Source organism: Myotis daubentonii, chromosome 7 (genome assembly GCF_963259705.1).
Source record: "Myotis daubentonii chromosome 7, mMyoDau2.1, whole genome shotgun sequence".
Classification (NCBI taxonomy): Eukaryota; Metazoa; Chordata; class Mammalia; order Chiroptera; family Vespertilionidae; genus Myotis; species Myotis daubentonii.
Genome location: NC_081846.1, coordinates 72,765,250 through 72,790,268, shown reverse-complemented (window position 1 = coordinate 72,790,268; position 25,019 = coordinate 72,765,250). Strand labels below are relative to the sequence as shown.

Sequence of the window (25,019 nt, the reverse complement as noted above, 5' to 3'; positions counted from 1 at the left end):
ATATATATACTAGAGGCCTGGTGCACAAAAATTTGTACACTCAGGGGGGAAGGGGGGGGTCCCTCAGCCCGGCCTGTGCCCTCTCACAGTCTGGGACCCCTTGGGAAATAACGCCCTGCTGGCTTAGACCTGCTCCCGGGTGGCAGAGGGCAGGCCCAATCCCTAGATACAGTCCCTGGTCGGGCTCAGAGCAGGGCCGATTGGGGAGTTGGGGTGCCGCCCCCTGTCATGCACAGAGCAGGGTGGATAGGGAGGTTGCGATGCCACCCTCAGTCATGCTCAGGGTAGGGCTGATTGGGGGGTTGGGACACCGCCCCCTGTCACACTCAAGGCAGGGTCGATGGGGAGGTTGTGGAGCCACCCCCTGTCACTCACAGAGCAGGGCCAATCAGGGGGTTGGGGCGCTGCCCCCATCACGCACAGAGCAGGGCCTGTCAGGGGGGTTGGGCTCCGTACCCTGTCACCCACAGAGCAGGGCACATCAGGGGGTTGGGGAGCTGCCCCCTGTCACACACAGAGCAGGGCCCATCAGGGGGTTGAGGAGTTCCCCCCTGTCACTCACAGAGTAGGGCGGATCAGGGGGTTGGGGCGCCGCCCTCTATCACCCACAGAGTGGGGCCGATCAGGGGGATGGGGCGCCACCACTCTCAAACTCAGGGAAGGGCCGATGGGGAGGTTATGGCTCTACCCTGTCACACACAGAGCAGGGCCTGTAGGGGAGGGGGGGTTGGGGTGCCGCACCCTGTCACACACAGAGCAGGGCCGATCAGGGGGATGGGGCGCCGCACCCCGTCACACACAGAGCCGCAGTGCGATCAGGGGGTTGGGAAGCTCCCCCGTATCAGGCACAGAGCAGAGCTGATCAGGAGGTTGGGGTGCCTTCCCCTGTCACAAACAGAGCAGGGCGGATAGGGAGGTTGTGGCCCCGCCCCCTATAACACACAGAGCCACAGGGCTATCAGGGGGTTTGGGCACTGCCCCCTGTCACACTGATGCCGGTGCTGGGAGGCCTCTTGGCTCCGCTGATCCCGGTGCTGGGAGGCATATTACCCTTTTACTATATAGGATAGAGACCTGGTGCAAGGGTGGGGCCGGCTGGTTTGCCCTGAAGGGTGTCCTGGATCAGGGTGGGGGTCCCCACTGGCGTGCCTGGCCAGCTTGGGTGAGGGGATGATGGCTGTTTGCAGCTGGTCACACATCCTTCAGGGTGGGGGTCCCCACTGGGGTGCCTGGCCAGTCTGGGTGAGGGGCTGAGGGCTGTTTTCAGGCTGGCGGGTGACTGAAGCTCCCAACTGCTCCTTTTTTTCTTTTTTTATTCTGGGCCAGCTTTAGCTCTGGCTCCAGCTCTGAGGCCTCTGCTGCTAAAAGCAGGTATCTGGTTTGTTTCGGTTCTATAATCGAAACAATGTATAACTCCAGCTCTGAGATCCTGGCCGGCTGAAAGCAGATTTCTTGGGTTTTGTTTAGCTTCTATATTTGTTACAATGTTTCAAACTGCAAGCTCAGAGGCCTGCAAGGCAGGCGGTGAACATTGGAGTCCTCCGTCACTGAAGCAAGCAAGTCTCATGTTCGCTTCCATCTGCCTGGCTGCCAGCTCCCATCTTGGCTGGCAGTTAATTTGCATATTGCCCTGGTTAGCCAATGGGAAGGGTAGCGGTCGTACGCTAATTACCATGCTTCTCTTTTATTAGATAGGATATATATATATAAATTAATGGAAATGAGTATAAAGTGAATGAGCCTAAGGCTAAATAATCATTTTAGGTGGAAAATATTCTTAATTCCCTAATCATAAAAAACAAATGATATTATAAAAATATGAGTGGATCTTTGCTTACAAAGTGTGGACTTGATATTACTACTGCCCTATAGTTTGAGTATGCTTTAAGAAGATTCAAATAAATTTTCTCTATTTTATGGAAGAAAAAAAAGTTACAATACAATCTCTAAAATTTTTATACCTTGCAGAAATATCATGAGAATAAAAAGTAGTTGTATGGGAAATTATTCTGTTATATATATATATATATATATATATATATATATATATATAGATATATAGATATAGATATATATATATTCACACACACACACACGCGCGCGCGCGCACTCGCACACACACACACATATATTAGATTGTGAAATACTATTATTATTATAACCTCTAAGAGTGGATATGCCCAGGTTGCAGGCTTGATCCCCAATAGGGGGCAATCAGGAGGCAGCCAATCAATGATTCTCTCTCTATTATTAATGTTTCTATCTCTCTCCCTCTCCCTTCCTCTCTGAAATCAATAAAAATATATTTTTTAAAAAAATGGACAAAGGATCTGAATAGACACTTCTCCAAAGAGGACATACAGATGGCCAATATACATATTAAAAGCTGCTCAATGCCACTAATCATCAGAAAAATGCAAATTAATACCACAATGAGATATCATCTCACATCTGTCAGAAGAGCTATCATCAATAAACCAACAAACAACAAGTGTTGGGGAGGATGTGGAGAAAAGGGAACCCTCATGCCCTGTTGTTGGGGATGCAGATTGATGTAGCTACTGTGGAATACAGTATAGAGTTACCTCAAAAAATTGAAAATGGAACTGCGTTATGAGCAATTCCACTTCTGGGAATTTATTCAGAGAAACCCAAAACAGTAATTTGAAATAATGTATATATTTACACCTAATGTTCACTGAAGCATTATTTACAATAGCCAAGGTTTGGAAGCAGCCCAAGTGTCCATCAGTAGAATGGCCAAAAAAGCTGTGGTACATTTACACAATGGAATATTACTCTGCCGTAAAAAGGAAGAGAATTTTACTCTGCGACAGCATGGATGGACATGAAGAACATTCTGCTAACTGTTCTTCAAACAGTTAAAAAGATACAGGGCTATGTCCTTTTCATGAAAGGCATTTTTCTAAGAATGCAGATGGCACTTTTCAGAGCTTATGTAGGTAACCATGATTAATAGTAAGATTAAATATACCTGTCTAAACTTGGCCCCATAATGATAACAAGGCTTATACTATGAAAGAGATTGTGTAAACTGCATCAAACCTTCTAACAAGACAATGCACACTGTATAATAACACTGAGTAGAACCAGTGGTGAGATATAAAGTCTCCCTCTCTTTAATCTATAAATAGTATTTTCTCAGTATATATTACTTCTATGGAAGCTATTGGTTACACATTTTAAGTTTAATCACTAACTTTAAAAGGCGTAATGGTGAACTAAATTGATCCAAATGCAGATTTCTTGAGTATCATTTTACAATTAATTTTTTAAAAGTAAAGTGGCATGTTTAGAATATTTAAATTTTATTCTTATCAGTGAATATTCATAACAAAAATTAATAAGTTTAGTCTACACAACTATATTTTCAAGGCAAAGTCTGTTTTTTGTTTGTTTGTTTTGTTCTGTTTTATTTTGATTTTCTAGAATTACCTGGGCATTTTAATTCATCTGAATAGTCTCCGCAGTCGTTGGAGCCATCACATATCCAGGTTGGCAGAATACACAGTGAGGTAGAATTACATCTTATGAACCCTGTGGTTTTCACGCCAAGTTTATAGAAGTGTGTACAGTCTGTGTTATCTACAAGGAGGTAAACAAAAAAAAATGAACAATACCTCAGAGGCAAAAATTATCAACCTTCTGTGTAGGTCATAGAGACAAGACAAGTTGGCCTGACTGAAGAAGTAAATAAGCAATTATTCTTCACAACAGGGGTTAATTACATATCAATTCCCGACAAGGTTCAGTGAAAAGTAGGACAGTGTTCAATGCAATGCCAAGAGTGCGCAGGCATGAGCAACAGAACAGGAGCAGACTGTCTTACTGCAGTTCTTCTCATCGGAAGCATCTGCACAATCCACGTTCTGGTTGCACCGCGCTGATCTTGGAATGCAGGTCCCATCTGCACAGCGGAACTCAACAGTGGCACAGGTTGAAACTAGAAAAACAGGTAAATAAATTAGTTGCTAGAGGAAACAAAATATGACTTCTTGCTTTAAAATTTTGATTGTTTTAATTAAATTCATGTAATTTATTTGGTTTTGCACTTTTAACTCTGGGAAGTTAAACCTGACCCTTGGCCCCCACCCCCAACCTTGAGTTAGATGCCTCATGGATCCTCCCCGTCACACAAGTCTACCTTCTGTTGTGGTACTTACAGTACTACACTGCCACTTCCTGTTTATGTATCTGCTCCCTCACTAAATTGTAAAGTCCAGGAAAATAGGAATTGTGCTTTGTTTACCATGAAAATACCAGTCCAGGACTAAGGCAACCTACAAAAACAATTGAATGTTGCAGAAAATTCTCTTCCTCCAACTTCAACAGTACACTGTTAAGGCACTAAGCAAACCCAATCTGGTTTCTAAGAAGTAGAGATGGCCAGGCAGAGACTGAGTGGGAGAAACCACTGAGCATTAGCTTGAGTACTCAGAGTACTCAGTACTGCTAGAAAGACATCCATGCTACTCCTTTTCATGGCCATATCAGTAACATTTGGTATAGGAAACATGGATGCCTCAGGCCAAGAAACATAAATGTGTTCTTATGTGTCTCTATTTTTGGAAAGAATGGCTTTCCAAGTCCCTGCTAGGCTGAGGTAAAAATTAGCTTCAATATGCTCATGTCATTAGATATACTTTGTACAGAATAGCTTATTCTTATTCTTACATTCCTTTCTACTTTGCTTACACATTCATTACCATATAATGGCTTCCGGCAGTATGCTGTGAACAGGTGCATGGCATGCTATGTGTGTTCCATTAACTTAGGTGAGATTTTTATTCCAGATTCAAACTTCCACAGGTTGATTATGTTGATGTACAACCGGAAGGGCTCTTTGATTATGCTGCTTTTACTAGTGTTGATACTTTTAAAAGCCTATTTAATTATAAATAGAAATTATATCAATTGCAAATGGTTAAAATGCTATCTTAAAATATGCTAATTTCACTCTAGGGATTGTATGTCATTTGTATTTCATAAAGCACTGCTCTTATTATGTTTAATTGTCTTGCAATTCTATCATTATTTGTGTTCAATGATAATTAAAATAAATGTTTTATTTACAATTTGCAATTATAATTGCTTCACTGTTTTCTTTATTAAAAATAACTTCTTATCATGTGAAACAATGTTATTATGAGTAGATAAAAATATTGCTCCAAACAGGAAAAAATAGATGTTTTTCTTTTATGTCTAAAAAAGCAAGGTCTTTTCCATATTCTGCTCTATAATGTTCCCCCTTTAATACTTTCCAATGGAAACAGTAAATAGAATATATGACATGGAAAATAATGATGACAAGCTTTTACATTTGTTTCTGACTTTGCTATCTATCATCAGCCTCCTATTAAGAGGTTGTGTTACAAAAGATTCTCTATAATCCCTTTATGTAGAAGACAGAAATAATTTCTCTGTGAAACAATATTTAAGGGAGTGGTAATACCCCTACAAAGCCTATAAAGATCTATCTCCTAGTACACTTGAAGTTCTATCTCATAGTTAGAGTTCAGGATGCCAGGAAGATCCCAGGGGGACCACCACAACCCATTATGCCACTTCAATCTCCCTCCAAGCTTCTACAGACAATCCTCTGGGTATGTGACAGGGAATCAAGCTGAGTGGGTCTGGTGGCTGACAGAGTGAAGAGGAAAATTATGACTCCCGAACATGGAGTTGGATTTCAGACAAAGAGGCCCGAGATTCAGGGATTCCACAATAATGAAGTTTCAATAACAGTGCCGGGGCTCTCAGGTGGAAGGTAGAGCAAAGAATGACTTTTAAGAAGAGGGAAATGTGGTGCAAGTAGGACACAGTCTTGGGTGGAATTCTGGGAAGGCAGAAGATATAAGGAGAGGAACTCTGACTAGATGAAAAGAAACTATAACTTTGAAGATGAGAAGATTGGTTAGAAAATGGTACTTAAAAGACAGGTACTGAAAAATAGATAAGGTAGGGAGCCAGGAGAACTGAGGAGAGGGTAGAATATTTGCAGGAGTTCTTTTCCTCCCCTATTCCCAATCAAAAATAAACTCTGAATCTTGGTGAGGAGCCTAGGAGTGTGTGCAAATAGGAACAAAACATTCTTTTACCTCTAGTACTGTTTCTGCAGAGTCCATGCCTTTGTATGGAGTTTGGGAACCACCAGAGAGTTAAATAGGGTGATAAGTGGCCATAGAATTAGACGAATTAAGTGGTTGCAGAATTTCATAAGTAGCAAGGGCAAACGCTGGTTAACGTCGCCAGCATTGGTAAGCAAGAGAGGCAGTCCTGTGGTGGGACAAATCCACGGGAATTACAGAAACTTTATTAAACAAATAAGCAAATGCTTCTTCTTCTTCCCTTCGTCTCTGTTCCCTCAACTGAATTCCTATCTCATGCTGTTTAGAGTAGTCAGTCATTGAAATTTGTTTCACCCTTAGGGTGAAGTTTGAGGGAGAAAGATGCTGGAATCACTAATTTGGCAAGTGAGTATGAAAGCTTTCTGAAAAATTTCCTCAGGCTAAAAGTCCTGAAAAAGAGAAACAGGAAAAAAAAAAAATAGTCCAAAAGTAGATAAGCCAAGTGAGAAATACTAGACTTTTCCCTCCAGATAGTCCAGAGAAAGAGTAAGCCTACAACATGTGAGTGCAAACGCCACAGACACACCAGCACAGCAAGGAGATGCTACAAAGGAGATCTGAGAGGGACTGTGGACCAAAAGTAACTGGGTGGGGTGGGGTGAGGGCATGTGCTGGGCGGGGGGGGGCGGGGGGGGAGGCCGGGGGAAGGTCAATGGGGGAAAAAGGAGATATATACATATATATACTACTATTTGCAATACTTTAAACAATAAAAATAAAAACAAAAAGTAGCAGCAAGAGAGAAGTAACACCACTCTTTTCCCCACATACTTCCTTAATTTTATTGTCTTACCCACTTCTTTTCTCCATGTCATTTAAAATATTTACTGAGATAGACAAGGCAAAAATGGATCAGTCTTTTTGTGCTTCTTAGGACACTCCTTACACATAACCTACGTCAACATTTTGTCTCCCGGCACTCCCACCCAGCCTGCGGCACAGGGGGAGGTCTATGAGCTGGCAAAGGGAAAGGCACTGCATGTGCTGCTATGTCTCTTCTGTTTACTTCCCCGCCACAGTGTTTATTTAATGTGCTGCTTGGCTGTAAGTGTATGCAAGCCCAGAGGAACGATGGTTTCTTCTCTGGGCATGCTTATCTTTTTCCTTTAACTTGTTGTTTGTGAAATCTTCAAAGTTTTTTTTGTTTGTTTGTTTTCTTATGAACTTATTTAAAAGCAAACACAAGTTTTCTCTCCTTTAGGTGTTATCCTCAGAACTTCTTCGCTCTCCATTCCCCCTGAAGGTGCTCAGGTCGCCCTAGGAAGTTCATGTACGTCCCAAGGGCAGTATTTATATTCATCTCAGGGAGGAAAGGAGAGGAACCGTGTACTCTCCCCGAATGTATTCACTCAACCACTCGCACAACCAGAAAAGGAATACAGAATGACAGATTTTTCTGAACAGCTTCTCAGATCCCCCAGACGGCCTGCTGTCTAAAGCTCAGTCATGAAACAATAGCTGTAAAGGGACAGGAATCAAAGATTGATGAGGATTCCGGGTTTTGTGTTTCCTCCAAACGAGAAGAAACCAAATATAATTCCTAATAACATCCATTCCACTCTGTAAATAAATGATCTGCTTTATGAAAAAAATAGTAATGTTAAATGCTATTAGCATATACACTAAACACACACATGTAATAGTACTTCAAATAATTTGCAGAGGATTCCACTGTAGCCTTTCTCTGTAGCCTATCAAAATTTCCCTGGGCATACTGGTTTTTTATCGTACAAATTTAATTTTTACCATTTTATTTTATTTACATTAAAAAATAATAGGTGGTTTGTGCATGTCTATGCATACATACAGCAAAGCACGACAGAAGCAGCGGATTGGAAAGTGAATTCTTTTCCATTCTCCCTGAGCCCTTCCATGCTCCTTGTCCGTCACCATCTTTTAGGTGCTGGAAGTCTGCATGTGTTTGATAGACATACTAGTATATCTGAATCACTGATTTATAAGGTAACCTGACTTATGGAAAATGGACCAAGGCAAGTATGTCCCCTGTGGTATAAAATGTGCCCAATAGGGACACCATATGAACAAACTTAACATGAGAGAAAAATCAAATCTAAATGATGAAACTGTGATGTTACTTTTCATCTAAAAAACGACCTCTTTATTTATCTTAAAGGGGCTAGTGCATTTACTTAACTCTATTAACTTTTAGTACGCAATAATACTTGAGTTTCCATGAGCATTTTTAGTTTCAAATGTCCTACATTATACAGGAAGAATGTCAAGGAATAAGATTTTGTTGCTGTTGTCTTTTAAGATGTCAAATTGTTATAATTTCTCCCTATTATTATCACAAAAGAAAAGTTTTGACAGAAACACACAAATGCAGTAGTTCTGTGCCCAAGTATATCGCCGAGATTGTTATAACACAGAAATCAGAGTTTAGACTAACAAAGGGAAAATCACACTTGAAGTTATTTTTATTGTTATTCAGCAGCTAGTATTGATGTCATTAGGAACAATAAAACTTATCTTTATATTCTGGAAGATTTATTACTGCAAAGAGCCACATAAGAATTTAATAAACACCTACCATGTACTAGGGACTGTATTTTATGAACTCAAACACACTAATTTATTTACCACTTTTGAAAGGAAAATCATTTTCCAAGAAAACCCATAGCAACTTATTAAATTCTTATGGTTCTTTTATGAATTTTGCTTTAAAATCCACTTTTTGTACTTAATGTTCGTTCCTGCATATTCTAGCTTGATGTTTGTCCCTTTACCCTACACAGCGATGGCGAACCTACGACAAGCATGTCAGAGGTGACACGCGAACTCATTTTTTTGGTTGATTTTTCTTTGTTAAATGGCATTTAAATATATGAAATAAATATCAAAAATATAAGTCTTTGTTTTACTATGGTTGCAAATATACAAAAATTTCAATATGTGACACGGCACCAGAGTTAAGTTAGGGTTTTTCAAAATGCTGACACACCGAGCTCAAAAGGTTCGCCATCACTGTCCTAACATAACGTCTTTATTATACTCTCCTCTCCTGCCTGTAAACAGGTCATCCAACAGATCCATCCACCTTCTGGTCTCCAAGCTTCCCATCCTCCTCCTTTTTTCCCAAATACTCACATATTTTCCGGTTTTTACTCCCACTATTGTATAGCAATTTATCATTTTTAATATTTTATGGGTGATATAAAATAATAGTTGACTTAATTTGTAAATGTACTTGGCTCTTCCTATACTATAGTGTCTTAGATGACAAACTACTCAAATGTTTGACTAAGGTCATAGAGTCTAAGCAACAAAGTAACTTTCCAATCCTTTTCTGACTACAAAATGATTTGTAAGCAGTCTGCCCTCCTTCCCAATTTTGCATAGCCTTCTTATTACATGTCTACTTCTCAGTTTTTCTTTATCATCAATCTTTTCTAAAAAAGAGTCCATGTTCACTGTCTTTACTTCCTCACCATAAATTTTCTGCCACAATTTAATGTGACCTGGCTTTTCCTTACCATCCATTGAACTGACTCTCATGAACATACCCAAGAGATTTTCTCCGATTTATCATTACAGTGGGCACTCCAGTTTATATGCCTGCCCTCTTGATCTCTTTGTAACACTTTACAATGGTAACTGATCCTACTTTCTTAAAAAATAATTTCTTATGAAAATCTTCTATAAGTCCAGCAGCCTATACCCCTCCCCCTTTTTAAAGGAATGTCTTTAATTTTAAATTCAACAGGCAATTCTGATGCATTTCCTTAAAACGATCACTCTATACATCCTCTGAGCTTTCTCCCTTTAGTGAGCCCAAAACCAAAGCATCTGGTCTAAGTCTTCTACCTGAGCTTCAGTTCTGTGCCTCCCTGAATGCCTTTGAAACAGTTCCTTCAGAATGTCTGCAGGTGCTCCTCCCTCAGATTGCAACTATCCTTATTATCTCATCCTGTCCCACCCAAACAAAAGCCCTACAAAAATAAGTTTTAAAAAAATAACAAAAGTATATGATACTTTTAAAACAGGCAAACAATTTCACAAAATTTCTCTATTCTTTCCCATGATTTCTCTATGTTTATCACCCAAGAAGACTGGTTATTTTGGAGCAGTAAATTCAGTATTACACCTTCTGGTAGAAATGACCAGTAAACAGGGATGCAGACCTGAAGAGGTGGGAATGCTCCCTTTGAAAATGCTGTTGCTCTTAGCTCTGGCCTCTATGATAGCCTCCTGTTTTGTCTTTCCTATCTCAGCATTATAGCTTTCATTCACACAATCACTGCACTTTTTTATTTTTTTAAATGTAAATTTGAATATTTGGGGCCTGCTTTAAACCTTCAGCAACACTCTGGTAACTACAAAATAAAGTTCAATTTCTTTAACATGGTTTAACATGGCATCAAAAAACTTTCATATCTTGCCTTCTTCCTCAAACTTGCCTTATCTTTTTTCACCATTTTCTAATATGCAACCTGGCCTGGTGCTAACCTTATCAAACTACTTGCAGTTTTCAATATTAATCACTCTACTCAGAATTCTTTTCTGTCTTGATCATTCCACTGTATTTATAGTTTAAGACAGTTTAAATTTATTTTCTTTTTTAAAGACAGTTTAAATTTAACCTAGTCTGTAAATATTTCAAGATATTTTCAAGCCAAAAGAAATTCTAATATGTACAATCATAGCAATTTATGTACATCTTCATCTTTTTAAATAACCGTCTTTCACTTAGAGTTTAAATTCCTTGAGGACAGGCTCATGACTTATTTAATTTTATGACTCAGTCCTTAATACATTTTACCCAATAATGTGTGTTCAATGAATGCAAAGGTTTTTGAAAGGAAATTAGTTTGCAAACACTGGTTGAGTCCAGCTTTTAGGAGACCTTAAATCTTAAACTAAAAACTTGTCATTGATTCTGCAAACATTGAAACTTCATTTGTGTTTTTTAATCAGGGCAGTGATTTTTTTTTTAAAGGCAAGTATTTCATAGCATTTTCTAGATGCCAAGTTCTATTCTAAGTTTATATATTAATGTAGTCATATAACTGTCTTCTCTCAGTTTAAAAAGCTGAGGCACAGATTATTTAAGTATCTTATCCAAAGTCACACAGTCACTGTAAGGTCTGGGGTTCTTTCACAGGTAGTCTGGCTTATTGATCTGTCCTGGTTATCACTGTGAGAAAATGTTACATGTGTTAGCATGACTCACAACATAGGGATTCATTAGAAACAGCAGAGGCAGGGAGACTATTAAAAGGGTTTTACTCTGTTAATCCAGGCTTAAAGTAGATTGAAAGGGAAACGATTGGCAAGAATCGGAAGGTTTGTTGATGATTGGACATGTGGGTGATAAAATATGGTAGGAAGAGGAATCAAAGGTAATACCAAGGTTTCCTGTCCAGTCATTAAGAAAATGATGAGTTCATGTGTAAAACAGAATTAAGAAATAAAAAGGCACATTTTGGAGCAATAAATTTAGTATTACACATTCTGGTAGAAATGTCCAATAAACAAGGATGCAGACCTGAAGAGGTGAGAGGTAACAAGAGTTTTAAAGTGAGCAAAGGAATAGAAACCAGAAACTGAGAATAGGAGTCATGATTTTCAATTAATTCTAACTCCCCTCCAACAGCGTGGTCCATAGATGTTAGTACTTGTTACACACCAAGTGGGTGAAACCATAGTGCTCTAAAGAATAAATTTTGGAAAAGTTCTAGAAGCAATTAATGTAATAATAGATAGGCTGATGCAACATATATTTACCTTTACAATCCAATTCATCAGAGCTGTCTCCACAGTCGTTTTCACCATCACATAACTTGCCATGAGGAACGCAGCGACGATTGTAGCAGGGCTTGAAACCTCTTCGACAACTTCTGTTTTCTTAAGAGTAAAAATAGAAACATGTAATTGAAGGTCTTATAGAACATCTTTTCCAGAAAGAAAATCATCAATGAGATCTCACTCATAATTACTGTATTGTGGATCTATCAAATAAGTGCCGAGCAGTGTCAAAGATTTGGATTAGAATATTCATGCATTATCAAGTAGTTCATTCAGTAAAGAGCCTTTTTAATGAAGTATCTTAGCTGCAATGATTCATACTTGAAGATCTCTTAAAATTATACCCTCATTATTGTTTCTGGCATCAGTCAGCACAGAAATAAACAAATGCCACATATTTTGAATAAATAAATCTCTACCTCTAAAGCAATAAAGACATTCTGACACCTATCTCCTATCTACTTTGCATCTTGCAAGGATTTTATAACAAGAAACAAAAAGTAGCAAAACATATATTCCTGAATCACTGAATCCAAGTCACCTAACTATCCATAAATTTCTCTTAAAGATCATCTAAAACTGTCTACCAGAATTTCCTAAGAAGAACTGCCTCCTGAATTTTATTTACTTTAATGAGAGTCTCCTGATCTGGGGGAGAAGGTAACATTTACAATAATAGTACCTGCCATTTACTGCATACTAATTCTGCGCCAGGCTCTATATTGAACATATGTAAATATATATTTCTTTACTTAATGCTCTCAATTAGAGCTAAGTTTGTTTTGTAGCAGGAAACTAAAATACAGAGAAGTAATACATGAGCTCACACTAGTCACACCCCAGGAGGTTTGGGAACAAAGATGCAACCTCAGGTATGATTCCAAAGCTTGGAATCTATATCTGGTGTTTTCAAACTATCTAGCCCAAAGGACAATGAAGTCCATCAGCCTGTTTTCTTATGACTCTGCAGCTAAGAAAAGTTTTTACACTTAGAAAGGATTGCAAATATATATATTTTTTAAATAGAGCACATGTGGTAGAGAGCATATATGTCCCACAAAGCTGGCCCTTAAAAAAAAAGAAGTTTGCTACTTTCTGCTCAAATAGAATCTGGCTTCTAAGATGAAAATAATGTAAAAATACATTCTCAAGCTAATAAGTGGAAATTTGTAAGCTGATTATTATTATATTTGATAAGCTTTACTATTTTCATAGTGTGTAAGATGTGGCTATTCATTCAAGCAAATATGTCATTTGAGGCAAATTACCTAATATTTTAGTTACAGATTAATCATGGACAAATTACATTTGACTATCATTTTCACTGATGGAATGTTATTCTGTAATGTAAAAGTGGGGAAAAACTGCCTGTGAATTTAGCAAGCTCCATCTCCCTCTTGTTTTAACATTACGTTGAATATTTAGGTATGTTTATTACCCAAATAATATAACAAAGCAGAAAAGTAGAAACCAAATATTGCAATTCCAAATATCGATTCCTAAATTTTACAGAGCATACAACACCAATAGTATTACATTTTAGCACAGAAATAGATCAATTTAGAAATCATCTGAATCAATTCTATAATAACTACGCATGATTGAACAGACGCAAATTTCCAGGAAAAACATTGCTGCAATGAAGGCAAATATCAATTATTTACTAGAGTCAAAAAGCGAATCTCTGCTCCCAAGGGTGAGGAAAAGGCTGACTATTAATTGGTGTCACCTACAGAGGCACAGAACTCCATGCTTGATGGAGACCGTGGTTAAAGCAATCAGCCTTTGCACCTAAGAACACTAGCCCTCGGTCAGTCCGGGAGGCAAAAATAAAATAGACAAGACTTTGATATAAACCAACATGCTGTTGACTGATGACGGACCTTTGCTCCAAATTTAAACTGCAATATTCACCAATAACTGATATTTCTGATGTCCACTTTTAAGAATGTGAACCTGGAACCTACTGCTAAAGATGAGTAATGAGAGAGCTCCAAAGACAGGCTCAGCCATATTTAAATTTTCTCTTCATGATGGAAAACTGTGAGAAAATTCTTTAATGAATACCATGGCGAATAGACAGGAAATAAGGTGCTCCAGTTGAACCAGGGCAAAGCCAAATCACTTGCCTTAGATCTACATGTTAAAGAGACACATGAAGAAAATCACACATATAAACCGAATGGGGACAACCAACAAAAATGTATAGAAACAATTCCAAACTTCTCTCTGAAAGAATAAATCACCTATTGGACACTCACCACAGTAGAGCAGTTTTTCATCGGATTTATCCTTACAATGAGGAATGCCATCACAGGTGAGTTGGTAGTCAATGCACTCTCCATTTCCACATTCAAACTCTGAATAAATGTTGCAGGAGGAATTTTTAGCTGAAAGGAAAAAAAATCAAGGTTTTTTTGTAATGGCAAATGTTTGTAATGGCAAATTGTTAACACCGTAACAATTGTTTCCTTAATCTTAATTATAAAGATAAATTAAAATTGATCTTAATATAAAAGTAAGGTAAAAGACAAAGGTTCATGTTGTTTCTTTATTTAAAAAAAAATAAAAAGCACACTTTGGGGTTATTTTTCTTTCCCTGTCTTTGTATATTTTTTGGAAGTTGCCTGACTTTTTTTGCATTTATGCCTATTTGTATATTTTGTTAATTATTTGGTGGCTGTACATAAATAGAGAGGAGAGACTGAAATGTGGATGGCTATATTTATGCATTTTGGTTAGCGGTCTAACCTAAAAATAAATTTTTAAAGAGTGACAGTTAAATGCTCTCTGTATGTACTGAGAATGTTTTTTGTGTTTTCTTATTGGACTCTACCATATATTCTTCAGCACATTGAAATTTTCTAGTGCATAGAATTCTTATTTTTGAATGCTTAACTTGATTCATCTGACTTAAATCTCATCTAAAACTGGTTTTCCTTCCCAACTAACTTCAGAAGAAATCCCTGTAGCAGCTTCCATCATTCAGAAGTACTGAAATTGCTAAAAACTACTCTCATCAGCCACTTTCTTTATCCCTGGTGGGACCAGGGAGCAGACCGTCCCTTCCTGTCACATAGGACCAGCACCTGCTCCAAGAAATGCACCAAATTCTGTGGGATGAGCTGGACAAGGATAACTTACAAACATGTGCTCTGGATGCTTAAGGGATCCAACTGACCACTGTCATATTGTCCCACTTCTTAATATCAAGATTTTTCTTATAAATTAAAAGTCTGAGTTTTTATGTCGTTTGCCCAATTAGCGAGCATAGGCCAACAGGCACAAAGTACAAAATTAAAACTTTCTACAACTAGTTTTCATCCTTGTAATGCCAGTATCTGGTCCCCATTTTAGAAAGATCTCTCATATGGAAAATAGACATATTTATTCTTAAAAATGGATTTAATGGCCAATTTTAGAAATCCATTTTTTTTATTGTATTATGTGCTGCTTGCTTGCTTGCTTGCTTGTACTCACTCAACTACTTGTTGAATAACTGTACAGTGTAATCCAGTCATACTAAGTATGTTGGAAGCAATTCAAATTTATTTATCTCTACCAATACAGGAAACTTAATTTAATTTTACAATTTTCTGTCAATTTCTTTTTAAGCTTTATTTCAGGAATATTCCATTAAACAGCCACTAATACTCTTTGATGTTTCCAGAGTCTTATTTCTTTATTATTCTTAGAATTTAATTAACTTAAACAGAATATCTACCTATCTTTTTATCTACCTATCTATCATGTCTTATTGAATTCTTTTAATAATAGCGATGCCCTCTAAATATACTTTCTTTTTTTTTCTTTGGTGAAGTCTAAACCTCACTGGTCAGTAGATAAAGTAGATTGCCACTTTAGAGAAAGTAACAAAGAATGGAAAATCTATAAATATTATTAATTCAAAGGAACAAGTGTTAAGAAGGGTATCAACATTGCTATTTATAATCACTGTAGATCACGAACTAAACAAAATTCAGCCACTTACCCAGCTTATTTAGTCTATTTTAAATGCACCCTATTTAATATCTCATTTCCAATGACAACTATTATGATGGAAAATGGCAACTTTACTTTTAAAATAATTATTCCATTGCCAGGCTGGCATGGCTCAGAGGTTGAGCATCGACCTATGAACCAGGAGGTCACAGTTTGATTCCCGGTCAAGGCACATGCCCGGGGTAGGGTGTGCAGGAGGCAGTTGATCAATGATTCTCTCTCATCATTAATGTTTTCTTTCTTTCTTTCTTTCTTTCTTTCTTTCTTTCTTTCTTTCTTTCTTTCTTTCTTTCTTTATTTCTTCTTTCCTCTTTTTTTTTCTCTCTCTCTCCCTCTCCCTCTCCCTCTCTCTTCCTCCCTGAAAGCAATACAAATATTTTTAAAAATTAAAAATAATTATTCCTTTGAGGAGAGAAACAAAAATCCTTCACCATAAGTATATTTTTATGATGCAAAAGCAAACACTGTACAATTCATGCTTAGGTATCTTCATTTGATGAAAAGGGACTGAGTATTTTCTCTCTCTTTCTAGAAACAAAAATATGGTTCTGTTTTCTTCTAATTCTTTTACTTTATCTAATTAAATTTACTATTCTTATTTCTATTATGGGTATTGATAAGTTTAGCAATGTTGTTTAAAATGGGATTGCCTAAACTTTTTGTCAAGTGTTATGACAACAGATGACTTCCCCTCCTTTGCCCTCAGAGAGGGGTTAATAAATGGCCTTTCACAGCTTCAACACTGGCATTAACATTCACGAACTGCTCTGGGTGAATTAATTCAGAAGAGGACATAGATGTGCCAGAAACATTCTCATTTCCCAAAGATAAATTTTACAGGAAGTAGCCAAGAATTACTTTCCAATCTTTCTGCTGAACTGCAGGATTTCAATATGAATGCCCAAAGGATACAGGATGCTTTTATAAAGGTTTGTCACCTCTGTGGAATCCTCCATCACTTTATAGTTTCATGTGAATAAACTGCACTTGTTTAAAATGATAGTTTTCTGTCTGATTCATGCCCTCCCATCAATCGAGAGAAACAGGTGGCTTAGTAGAGACAGATGTATCTAATCTATTTTGCAGCAAGGATAAGCATCCACTGTATACAAATAAGCCTTGTTGTTATGACCAAAGGCATTGCTTCACTACTGGCCTGTGGTGACCTGTGAACAGAACATCAGTGATTCTAACGCATGGCTAACACTCCAGGTTTACAGATGGCATCAGATCCAGACCATTGCAGCTGAAGCCACAAAGGCAAACTGAAAGAGAGGGTTTAAGCAATCGCCTAAGCAATTCAGGAAAATGATAGTTGATGAAGAGGTGTGGGGATTTGTGGCCCGAATTATTGAAATTGGCTATCTTCATTTAAAGTTCCCTGACCAATTGCATCTTTCCCTCATTTGCTTTGGCACAGTTTATTTTTAATTATTTTAGTTACTTGGCTAAGAGGTATCCTTTTGGGTTGTGTTGCCAATTTGCAAAGTGAGGGGATATGTTGAAGTTCTTGTATTAGGTGCAGTGATTTCTAAGGTAAACAAACTGATGTCAAAGCCCTTGTATTAAAGAGTAGCTAAAGGATCCTTCTGGTAAAATCCAACATAAGACTGAAGATGAAGATAAAAAAAATACTTATAGTCTCTGATTTTATTTTTATAATGTAGACACATCCAGCTCTGCTGTAATTCTAATATGAAAAAAAAATATGAGATGAGGATATAGAGAAAATATGTCAAATATCGAAACACCCTGAGAGTGAGTTCACCAGTTTCCAATAACATGCTTCTTTCTCATCTGTCTTATACACAGGGTGTCTCAGTGTTAACAAGGAATTAACCTGTTTTATGTTGCTGGCTAATTTTTCATGGCAACATTCGGATACTTGAACCCTTATTTATTTTAGAAACAATTTTTTAAACTTAGCTGTTAATAAGTGTATAATGTAATGGTACTAATTACAGATTTTAATGCGTTTGGGAGGTATAAACATCATGCAAGGTTGAAATGCTACATTCTTAATTAACAGGTTGGAAATGATTACAAATAAGTCACATGAGCCATTCTCCCTCATTTACATACTGGGACAGACTGTGAGTGCTTTTACTACAAGGCCACAATACCAGCCTGCATACCAATTTATTTCAACTTTACCTAATTTTGCTGTTGATGAATTTTCAAAGTCATAGCTTTCATATGATCGCTGCGTACAGGTATTTCTCTAGCTAGCCCCAAATCTTCCCGTCCACCATCAGTGACACCATTTGTGACCGTTTGGGTTAACATTATCTGTCACCTATTGCTATAGCAAAGTAGAATGTTGAGTTGAGTTTTTCCTAGAATAGTCAGATAAGCCAATGGGGCCTTGAGTACTCGGGGAGAGTAGAACTTCAGGAATGTCGTCAAACATGCCAGCGCCCACGTGTGCTGTTTTGAGCAGTGTGTCACACCGCGTTTGGAATCTCTTTACTTACTCACACATCGGCTGTCATCTACCAACATCCGATCTCCCCTGCAGGAGCAATTCACTCTCCCGTTCGGCGTTAAAAGGCACAGGTCATGGCAACCTCCATTCAGCAGCGCACACGGAGAAAGTTCACCTGCAATGAGGAAGCTTTATTGGTAACGTTATATTGATTTCCTATTCTATGTTAGCTGCAGATTAACAGTGAACTGTTAGACTGCCTCAATCACTTTTAAAAATCTCATAAACAGAAAAGACTCAGGACTTTTGAAAATCCAAAAACCTCAAAAGATAAGAACATGAGAAAAATATGTAACAGGGATACTACACTAACACATTTATCAAGGATGCAACAGCACCAAATGCACTAAGACTACTAGAGACCACACAAATACTACAAACAGCAATTTTGCAGATATTCCAGTAATTTAAAAAAAAAATTAAGCCCAGATGCAAAGCTTGTTTATTACAGGGAAGCAAGTTGGTTTGAGAGTTCAAACATACGAGGAGTGAGAGAGAATGGAATAGAATTCCAGAAACACTAATTTAAATGAATTGTTCCTTTGGTGATAAATTAAGAACCACAGACATTTTAACTTACATCTTTTGGACAACTTCAATATTTTGAAATGTCAAATCCTGAACACTATCCCTAGGAAATGTAACAAAATGAAATCCAACTAAGTATTACTAAAATACATAGAGAAACACAAGCGAAAAGGCAGGAAGTCTCCTGCAAAGTCACCATGAACACTTCCAGCTGTTTTAGTGCCATTAGAATGATATATTTGATTATCGTGGTTAAAAAAAAAAGCACATAGAGAAATTTTTGAGAGTATATAATTAAGAAATAAATTTGCTTTCTTTGTAACTTACAGCTATTGGTGTCATTGGCAACGGCTATGATTCCCATAGGCTGATGTGGAATGTCAGAACGGAGAATTTTTGTGTCTCCTCCAGTGTACTTGTTGGAACGCAGGATAGCTCTTCTTCCCCAGTCTGACCAAAAGATGTAATTGTCATAAACAGCCAAACTGAGGAAAGTCCCTGGCCCCGATTTTACAATCACCTAAAATAAGTTAAAATATATATTTGTAATATGGAGATAAACATATTCCTATATCCACATCTATTTTTGTGTCAAAAATAAGGGATTATGATTACTTATATTTAATCAATGGAAATCATCAGACAAAAATGCATTTTACTAGGTGTACTATTATAATATTCTTCGTGGTTTATTTAAAAGTTTTAATTATCCTTACCTTTTGCAATGTGTTTACTGAATATTTTTAGTATATCTCTATTTACTACTAAGCTAATATGCAAAACAGATGGAAAAAAAATCAATGACTTCAGCTTTTACTCTAAGACACTAAAAGAAAAAAAGTTAGAGCCAAAGTAAAGGAAAACAAAACAAAACTTAAGAGTAAAAGATAAATTAAGGAAAAATAAAACAAAAAATAAATAAAAAAATTAATACAACTTTAAAAAATGGTTATTTGAGAATAATACAATGGATAACACATAATGATGCAGTGTGAATTATCCCAGGAATACAGATTTATTTAGCATTTTAAAAGTCTATTGCTGTAATTTAACAATTAACAGCTAAAACAGGAAAACCCATATGAAGATCTCAATAAAGGTAGATAAATTATTTTATACGATCTAACATCCATCTGTATATATAAAAGCCTAAGCGACCATTATGACGGAACAAACAGAACGACCAGTCACTATGACATGCACTGACCACCAGGGGGCAGATGATCAATGCAGGAGCTTCCCCCCAGCCCGCAGGCTTCGATTGGCAATGGGGCCTGCCAGCCAATCTCCCAAACTCTTCCCCCAGCTGGCAGGCCCTGATCGCTCAATTGTGCCTGGGGCCCCCGGGCTGGGACAGGGAACTAGGGGTGGGTGGCAGCGGACATGGCCCTTTCCTCAGGAGGGCTGAGGCCCGGCTCCCTCCTCAGTGCCTGCTGGCCAACCTCCCAGTCCCTTCCCTTGGGCAACTGGTTCTGATCACCTGATCCCCAGGCTGGCATGGGGAACCAGGGGCGACTGGTGGCTGATGCAGCTGGAGAGGGAAGGGGGGGTGGGGAGGTGGGAAACCACACAGTGCGGCTAGGAAAGGAGGAGGAGGAGAGTGGCGGCGCACAGGTGGCAAGGGAAGGAGGAGGTGGGGAGGCGGGGAACATGATCAGCCCTGATTGTGCAGCTGGCCTCTAGTTCCTAATAAAAGCTCAGAAAATAAATAAAATTAGATATAAGAAATAATCACTCTTACTAATCTACTCAACATTGTCCTACAGTTTCTAGTCAGTATACTAAGAAAAGAAAGCAAAAACAAATGCATCCAGATTAGGGGAAAATGTCAAATTATATTTATTTGCAAGTGACATAATCCTCTTCATAAAAAGATATCCAATAAAATGTGTCAAGAAAACAAAAGCTGCTCGAACTAGTTAATAAATTTAGTAGGTTGAAGCATGCAAGATTGCTATATGGATTTCTATAGAGTAGTGATAAACTATTGAAAATTAAAATAAAAAGTTTTACAATAGCATTAACAAACAGCTAGTAGTACATATGAAAAAGAATTATAAAAATCTGAAAACTACAAAACATTGTTAAGAGAAATTAACAAAAACCTAAATAAATAGAGTTATGCCTTACTTATGCTTTGGAAGACTTGACATTAAGATGCCATCTCTCCACAAATTAATAAATTATATCTAATCCAACTATAAGTCCTGTAGCTATTTTCTAGAAATTGACATGCTAATCCAAAACATATGTGGAAAACAAAGGATCTAAAATAGCAAAAACAACTACCTTATTTTAAGACATTATAACTTTACAGCTATTAAGACAATGTGGTTTTCAAAAATAATAAAGACATACATCAATAATACAGAAAAGAAATAGAGAAATACATCTGTAATACAGAAAAAGCCAGCATGTATATGGATAACTAATTTTGACAGAAGTGCATAGGCTATTCAAACATATAGTATATTTTTTTTAACAAATGATACTTCAACAACTGAACATGCATATGCAAATAAAAGAACTGCCATCCATATATATATATATATATATATATATATATATATATATATATATATAATGCCAAAAATAAATTATAGTCCTGAATATAAAACATAAAATTATAAGAGATCTAAAAACATAAATGGGAAAAAATATTTACAACCTTTGGTGAGGCAAAGATTTATTAGCATAATGACTCTAAAAGCATGATTTGTTAAAAAGAATGATAAATTAAACTTAATCAAAATATAAAACTTTTACTTTTCAAGTGACACTATTGAGACAAAGATAAGACACAAACTCTGAAAGTTTTTTGCCATGCTATTTTGATTACTATAACCTTGTGTTATAATTTGATATAATAGATGAACCCAGAGGGTAGTATGCTCAGTGAAATAAGTTAGACAGAGAAAGACAAATAGCATATGATCTTAGTTACATATGTAATCTAAAAAACAAAATACATGAATGAACAATCAAAACAGAAACAAACTCATAGATACAGGGAATAAATTGGCAGTTGGCAGATGGAAGGAGGGTTGAAAAGATAAATAAAATGCTAAAAGGAATTAAGAAGTACAAATTTTCAATTATAAATATAGTCATCAGGATATAAACTACAGAATAAGGAATATAGGTAATAACACTGTAATAAGTATGTATGGTGTCAGATGGGCACTAGGCTTTTTGGAGTGATCACTTTGTAAAGTATATAAATGTCCAATCACTATGTTGTACACCTGACACTAATATGATATTGTATGTCAAGTGTAGTTGGAAAACAATTTAAATAAATAAGTAAATGTTAAAATATAATTTTACATTGATTTAATTAACTTATGTTACTAAAAGAGAAAAAATATAGAACTGCCATAAGATTGAGATTGTCAAACCAAAGAGGGAAAGCAGGGGAGGGTGGAGGGGGGAAAGAAATCAACCAATGGACTCATATGCATATATGCATAACCCATTGACACAGGTGGCAGTGGTGAAGCCTTGGGGAGGGGAGGGGGAGAGGAAAGGGCAACGGGGGGGGGGGATAAAGGGGAGACGTATGTAATACTTTCAACAGTAAAGATTTATTTAAAAATAATGAAAACACTAACTCAGAAAGATATCTACACTCCCATGTACATAAGTAGAACCCAAAATTCTTCATTTCTAATAAGTTTCCAGGTGTTTCCAATTCTGTTGATTTGGAAATTGCCTTTGAAGAGCAAGAATTATAAAATATTGAAAAGTATAGAAAAAAAATCTTAACCACACAAGTGTAATTTCTCATCTCTTTGGAATAAAGATATGTATTTCTTTTTTTTAATATTATTATTTTCAAATTGGTATCATGCTGTATGCTTTTGTATTCACTTAAAAGTAAGTTGATAGGCCCTGACAGGTTTGGCTCAGTGGATAGAGTGTCAGCCTGAGGAATCAAGGGTCCCAGGTTCGATTCCGGTCAAGGGCATGTACCTTGGTTACAGGCACATCCCCAGTAGGGGGTGTGCAGGAGGCAGCTGAACGATATTTCTCTCTCATCAATGCTTCTACCTCTCTATCCTTTCCCTTCCTCTCTGTAAAAAAATCAATAAAATATTTTAAAAAATTAATTAGAAGTAAATTGATAGGATTTCTGGTGCCAGCCAAGATGGGCCAAAACCACCACAGCCTACCTCTCCTACTAGTTACTACTTCTGATTGTAATGTTTTAGGAACAAGAGGAGAAAAATAATAAAAGGAAGTTAAGTGGCAGCAAGTAGAAGAGTGGGAGTGGACAGAATAAATACTATTTTTACTGCCACTGATTCCCCCCCCCCTCCTATTTTCAGTGCCACCAGATAATCAAATAGGTTACATTAAATTATCTGGTATGCATTTGCTGCTTACTCTCAAAAGGTGTCATTTCAATGCCCCTTATATTCCCTGGTAGTTTTCTGAATTCACACAGATGATGGAGAGCTGGTGGCTGCCCTAGGTTAGCTCTCCAAACCAGGCCTAAGGAGGGCCCAAGCAGCATTCATAGTTCAAGTGTGCTTCTGAGTTAAGAAGTTTCTGTAGGCAGAGTTTACTTCTCTACTTCTGCCGATGCAGAAAAACATTAAACTCAGTCTACAATTATGCAAGGCTTTTTTTTTAAATCCTCACCTGAGGATATATTTCCATTGATTTTTAGAGAGAGTAGAAGAGAGAGGGAAAGATAGAGAGAAATATTGATGTGAAATAAACACATCAATGGTTGCCTCAAGTATGTGCCCCGACCAGGGCTATGGCCGTGGAGGAGCCTCAAACAGAGGTACATGCCCTTGGCCAGGATCCAACCCAGGATCCTTCGGTCCACAGGCCAACATTCTATCCACTGAGCCCTACCAGCTAGAGCTGCATAGTCTTTTATAGGGTATAATAGGTTCAACTAAGAATCATACTGACCCCCAAGAAATTTCATTCCACTGGTTAGAGTTCAATGTGAAACAGAAAAGTGAAATCCATTAAATTATACTTTTTCATCTCTATGTTAAACATTTTTAGCATAAGTTCACAAATGCTGCACCTTGCAAGCCTAATCAGCATTTTTATTTGGAGAGCAGAAAGCTTTGTCATCATAAATTACACTCTATTGTGTTATATGGTAATGCACCATTAGGGCATAATTTTGAGGAACTTTCACCTTGAACCTATAAATAGCATCATGTTTCAAAATAATAATTCATATTCATTTAGAAAATTCATTTCTTGACACAGTCACTTAAACTCACATGTGTCCTCATAGACAGACAATTAAATTGGTGATGCTGCATAGACCTGAAATTATGTGTTGAGAATTTAGTCTTGAATCATATGACTTTTTCATCTTTGAACTTCACTGATGGCTTATCGGTGGAAGTACTGGAACTAGTCAGGGAATACAAAAATAGTCAGCTTTATAAATCAAACAACATATTTCCAGTACCCAGATGCTCAATGTAAAATCAAACAATTTAAAATTCAAGCAAACAGGAGGCTTCCCAAACACCCCAGATGACTGCCTCACTGACAAGACCATAAATGGTCGTTATAGGAAATGACAACTTGGCACCTGCCATGGATGGGCATGACAAAATGTTACAGATTGAAAAGACACAAGTGCAGTTGCTTTGGCCTTGGAGAAAATGGTTGTGTGGTGGTTTATCAGCAACTTAACACTAAGAAATATTTAATTTAAGAACAGAAAGCTATATTTAACTTGCCTGAGTGAGCTTGCAGAACAAATAAAAAAAAAAGTCTTAATGTCATTAATATTCAACAATATTTGAAAAAAACAACATACACAACAATCATCTAAAAGATTGTCTAATATGTGAGAAGAGTTACCAGCCTTATTTAGAGAGACAAAGTCTTCAGAGAGGAAGATAAAATGAAGAATTACTTTGATTCTACACTCTCTCCTTCTGATCTCTTAATTGACCAAACTCAAGCAAGAGTCAGAGTCAGCCGAACACACTGGTAAGCCCCCTGAGGGAAAGAACAGGTAAAGGAGGGTTGAGAAAGGGTGTGGGGGATATGGCTGAGATGAAAGAACCCTATTATTTGATTTTCCTTGGACAAGAATTATT

At 37.3% G+C, this 25,019-nt stretch overlaps 1 protein-coding gene across 1 annotated transcript in view; it reads right to left on the bottom strand.

Moving 5' to 3' along the window:
• Positions 1 to 25,019, bottom strand: part of LRP1B (LDL receptor related protein 1B) — a 924,684-nt gene that overhangs the window by 267,332 nt on the left and 632,333 nt on the right. Inside the window, exons 40-45 of the mRNA XM_059704885.1 lie at positions 19,258 to 19,450; positions 18,392 to 18,517; positions 14,177 to 14,305; positions 11,895 to 12,014; positions 3,851 to 3,964; positions 3,457 to 3,606 (exon numbers count right to left, since the gene is read on the bottom strand). Of these exons, the coding sequence (XP_059560868.1) occupies positions 3,457 to 3,606; positions 3,851 to 3,964; positions 11,895 to 12,014; positions 14,177 to 14,305; positions 18,392 to 18,517; positions 19,258 to 19,450 (832 nt within the window). The remainder of the gene's footprint in view (positions 1 to 3,456; positions 3,607 to 3,850; positions 3,965 to 11,894; positions 12,015 to 14,176; positions 14,306 to 18,391; positions 18,518 to 19,257; positions 19,451 to 25,019) is intronic.